The sequence below is a fragment of the Hippocampus comes genome, unplaced genomic scaffold (assembly GCF_001891065.2).
Source record: "Hippocampus comes isolate QL1 unplaced genomic scaffold, H_comes_QL1_v1.1 scaffold37, whole genome shotgun sequence".
Lineage (NCBI taxonomy): Eukaryota > Metazoa > Chordata > Actinopteri > Syngnathiformes > Syngnathidae > Hippocampus > Hippocampus comes.
The window spans coordinates 2,061,568-2,065,307 of record NW_017805535.1 but is presented as its reverse complement, the minus strand read 5'-3'; the positions used below and the strand labels follow the sequence as shown (position 1 = coordinate 2,065,307).

Genomic DNA, 3,740 nt, shown 5'->3' with positions numbered 1-3,740 from the left:
AATGGAAAGTCTTTGTGCTCTGTAAGCAAATCTTCAGTGTGGGACCCAAGGCTGAAAGGATATTTCCTTGTGGTAGAGATGCAACTTTTGGTAGGCGGTATCATCCATCCAACAATCCATTTTCCGATCTGCTTATCCTCACAAGGGTCGTAAGGCGTGCTGGAGTTTATCCCAGCCGTCTTCGGGCAGTAGGCGGAGGACATCCTGAACCGGTTGCCAGCCAATCACAGGGCAAACAACCATCCACGCTCACACTCACACCTAAGGACAATTTAGAGCGTTCAATAAGCCTGCCATGCATGTTTTTGGAATGTGGGAGGAAACCGGAGGACCCGGAGAAAACCCACGCAGGCTGGGGAGAACATGCAAACTCCACACAGGGAGGCCGCAGCTGGAATTGAACTCGGAACCGCCGCACTGTGAGGTGGACGCGCTAACCACTGGACAACTGGGCTGCCCGAGGCGGTATCACTTGTACGTATTTGGGTGAACATCAAAAGTCTATTACTTGTTCAGTTCTATTACTTACTCTGTGTTCCCAGTGATTTCTTCCTGAATTTGTCTGGATTGCAGGATACCCTCTCTTTTCTGAAAGCCAGAGAAGAGCTATGTCATTCTGACAGGAAAATTATGCCAAACATATCCGGAAACACTTGGAAAGAGTTCGTAAAAAAATTAACACAGACAAAATAGCACAAAAATGCAAACACAACCATGGTGTTGACGCTCACCTGGACCACGACGACTTGAATAGAAACATGGTCCGGCAATCTGATTGGTGCTCTGAAGTGTTGTGACAGTGCTACCAGCAGATGGAGGATGGCGACGATACTCTTCGCATGAACCGCTTTATGTCGCGAAAGAAAGAAAAGTCGTTAATCACTGATTCATCAAATGAATATTTGCCTGGCAAAATCTGAATTACCGTATTGGCCCGAGAATAAGACGGTGCCCCCCCCCCCAAAAAAAATGTCCTGACCCATTCCCATTTAAGTGGTGCAGAAATGTTTTACCTCTATACCCTCTCAGGCAGACATTTACATGTTATGTGTGTGTGTACGAGCGTCATACCTGCGTTTCCAATTCAGAAACTTCTAAGTTGAGCTTGTTCAGGTGTTTATTCACAAATGTGATCAGTGTCTAAGAAAACACAAAGTCACTCATTGATCAGACACCAAAAAAAAAAAAACCCTACGGAGAGAAATGAAAAATAAGTTCTATTAAAAGGAATAATGCTTGGACAACGGTGGGCTGCACTGCTGTGTATCCCCCCTAGTTGTGACTCTCCCCTCTTACAGACCCAGCCAATATTAGCTTCATTTGGAAGCAGCCTCAAGAAGGTCCATTTGGGACTATCTCTCACAGTCCAAGATGATTTGCTTTGAACAGCTTAGCTGATGATGCTCTAGGTGTATTTGCTCCAAAGTGCTGAATTTGGGTACTTTGCTGGAGTTCAATGTTGACATATTTACTTGTGGTTAAATGTTTGCTTTAAGACATTTCATATTATAAATATGTGGTTCATGAATCATCAGTGCTTGTGCAAAGCATCACTACCTTTTTGACAACATTCAGTTTATCCGGTGCATGGTCAAACAGGGTGTCAAAAGCATCACGCTCTGTGGGAAAAAAAACATGGAATAAATCATTAAACCCAAAAAGGAAAACAATAGGTGAACATAACGAGAAGAAAATTATTGGGTAATCTGTATGTGCTAACAACCTACCATGTCTTCCAGAGAAAGCCCTGGCAAAATTAGAACAAGAAAAAAAAAAGTGTGTCAAAAAAAATAAAAATCACAGGTCATTTCATGTTATTCACAATTTCACAGTTGAATCTCCATAGAACAGGAGAGAATGAAAGACAACGGCTTCCAATTCAACCACAGAGGAATGTGGAGAATGGGAGGGATTAGAAATGACTGAACAATAGACGTAGCTATGGCATCATAATTACATTGTGGAGAAGCACAGTTACATCTCGGCTGTTGAAAGAACCCGGGCATCATTTCTGTGAGAGGTCCACGGTGACTCCATACTGTCACATGATCTTGACAGCAAAACAACACTGCTGGCTACTGATACAATGAATGAAGAGCTGCAGCTTCTCCATGTAAACAGGGGACCTATCATCTCTCATCTTAATGTTTGGAGAGAACATCACGTGTGTCATGATCCTGTTCTTGTGTTTCTCCAGCAGATGGCAGTGTAAGGCTTCTCTTCCAGCATGCACAACTGCTGCCAATTTGATCAACATGTTTACGCCATGTAATTAAGGACTGCCAAGATCCCATGTGCTTGTCGGATTATTGACCTTGTTGCTGCTCTTGCTCCAGTGTTGTTTGTCTAGACCTCTCGATCTCGTCAAAGTCGTTCTTGATCCCTAGTTCCACGTTTTGTAAATATCATCGTTTGGTCATTTGAACTTGCTTTTGTTTGTCGTGTTAATTGGACTCTTGTCATTTTGTTTGTATTCTCGGTATTCCATGACCTTGCCTTTATCAAGCGGCTTTTGTTGATTCCACGTTTTTCCCTAGGTCCTTGTGACTAGCGTTTTCTGTTTTTGGCCTTTGTTTCGTTTCGTTTCATTTGTTTATTGAACATAAAACACAAGTAATAATTTGACAGAAAGTAAGGTAAGTAAAATAGTAAAAGGAAAGAGAAATCAGTCATCATTCAACAGTTATTATGTTCAAGGGAGTAGGAAGAAGTAAGGAACTTATCTAGTCCTACCCCGTGTTATGTGTTTATGTCTAATAAATCATTTTTATATCAATCAGAAAAGAAAGAAAGTAAGAAGAAAGAAGTCTCCATTAAGGCTCATGCTTTACCCTTAACCGTGATATTTTTACAACTTTTGGTTTGTATCGGGATTTCATACATACATACCCTGGCACTCTTGTGTCAATTTTCTCTTGTATTCATAATGGATATTTCCATACCTTTCTTTATTTATCAACTTAGTTCTGATTTATCATTATATTTAATGTTTAGAATTTATCATTTTAACTCTGATTGATGTAGGTTGTTTGTACTATTTTTTTTTAAATTTGTTTTTGAACTCCTCAAGCGATTTACTCATTTTCAGGTCCGTTTCGAAATTATTCCACAGATTAACACCTTTGATAGATTTGTCAGTTTTGAATTTTAGATAATAAACATTTTTGTTATTGTATTTTGTCTGTGTCTGCATTTCTGGGATCCTAAACACTATTTGGTTAGTTTCTAACCTAACATCGAGCTTTGGAGAAGAACTACGGCTGAAGTTCAAATGTCACTGAGGAGGAGAGGTCTGACGGAAATCACACATTTCACTTCAATTACATTAAGTGTGTAAGCAAGGGAAGGCAAGTCTGGGCAATACTCCTGCTACTGTGCTAAGAACCCTATTTTTACTCTGACCATGGTAGTGCTTGTGATCCTGTGTGTGTTTGTTGTCCTGCTGTTATCTCTCTTGTTGCAGTCGCTTGCTGCACAGCAACATAGGTGTGTGAGTTGCACGTCTGTGTGTGAGTGAGAGACAGAGACGCTCTTGTTCAACTACAGGTACCAGTACATCGCTTGCTCTGCTCCAATACCTGACTACTTTACACAGTACAGTATTTCTGTCGATTGACTGAATTAAATGTACAGAGAGTAAAAGGTTGGCAGAAAGCACATCATGCAAATCCACGGCCAGCAAGTATCAAACCTCTGAATACCGTGTGTGTGTGTGTGTGTGTGTGTGTGTGTGTGTGTGG

General features: G+C 41.0%; 1 protein-coding gene and 1 long non-coding RNA gene across 2 annotated transcripts in view; both read right to left on the bottom strand.

The window, feature by feature from the left end:
• Positions 1–3,740, bottom strand: part of LOC109520721 (alpha-parvin) — a 31,867-nt gene that overhangs the window by 5,516 nt on the left and 22,611 nt on the right. The window contains exons 4-5 of the mRNA XM_019878134.1: positions 732–847; positions 530–588 (exon numbers count right to left, since the gene is read on the bottom strand). Coding sequence (XP_019733693.1) covers positions 530–588; positions 732–847 — 175 coding nt within the window. The remainder of the gene's footprint in view (positions 1–529; positions 589–731; positions 848–3,740) is intronic.
• On the bottom strand, positions 1,124–1,767 carry LOC109520723 (uncharacterized). The gene is made up of 3 exons (XR_002169228.1): positions 1,728–1,767; positions 1,558–1,619; positions 1,124–1,140 (listed from the first exon to the last, which is right to left on the bottom strand). It is a non-coding gene; the product is annotated as an uncharacterized LOC109520723 (long non-coding RNA).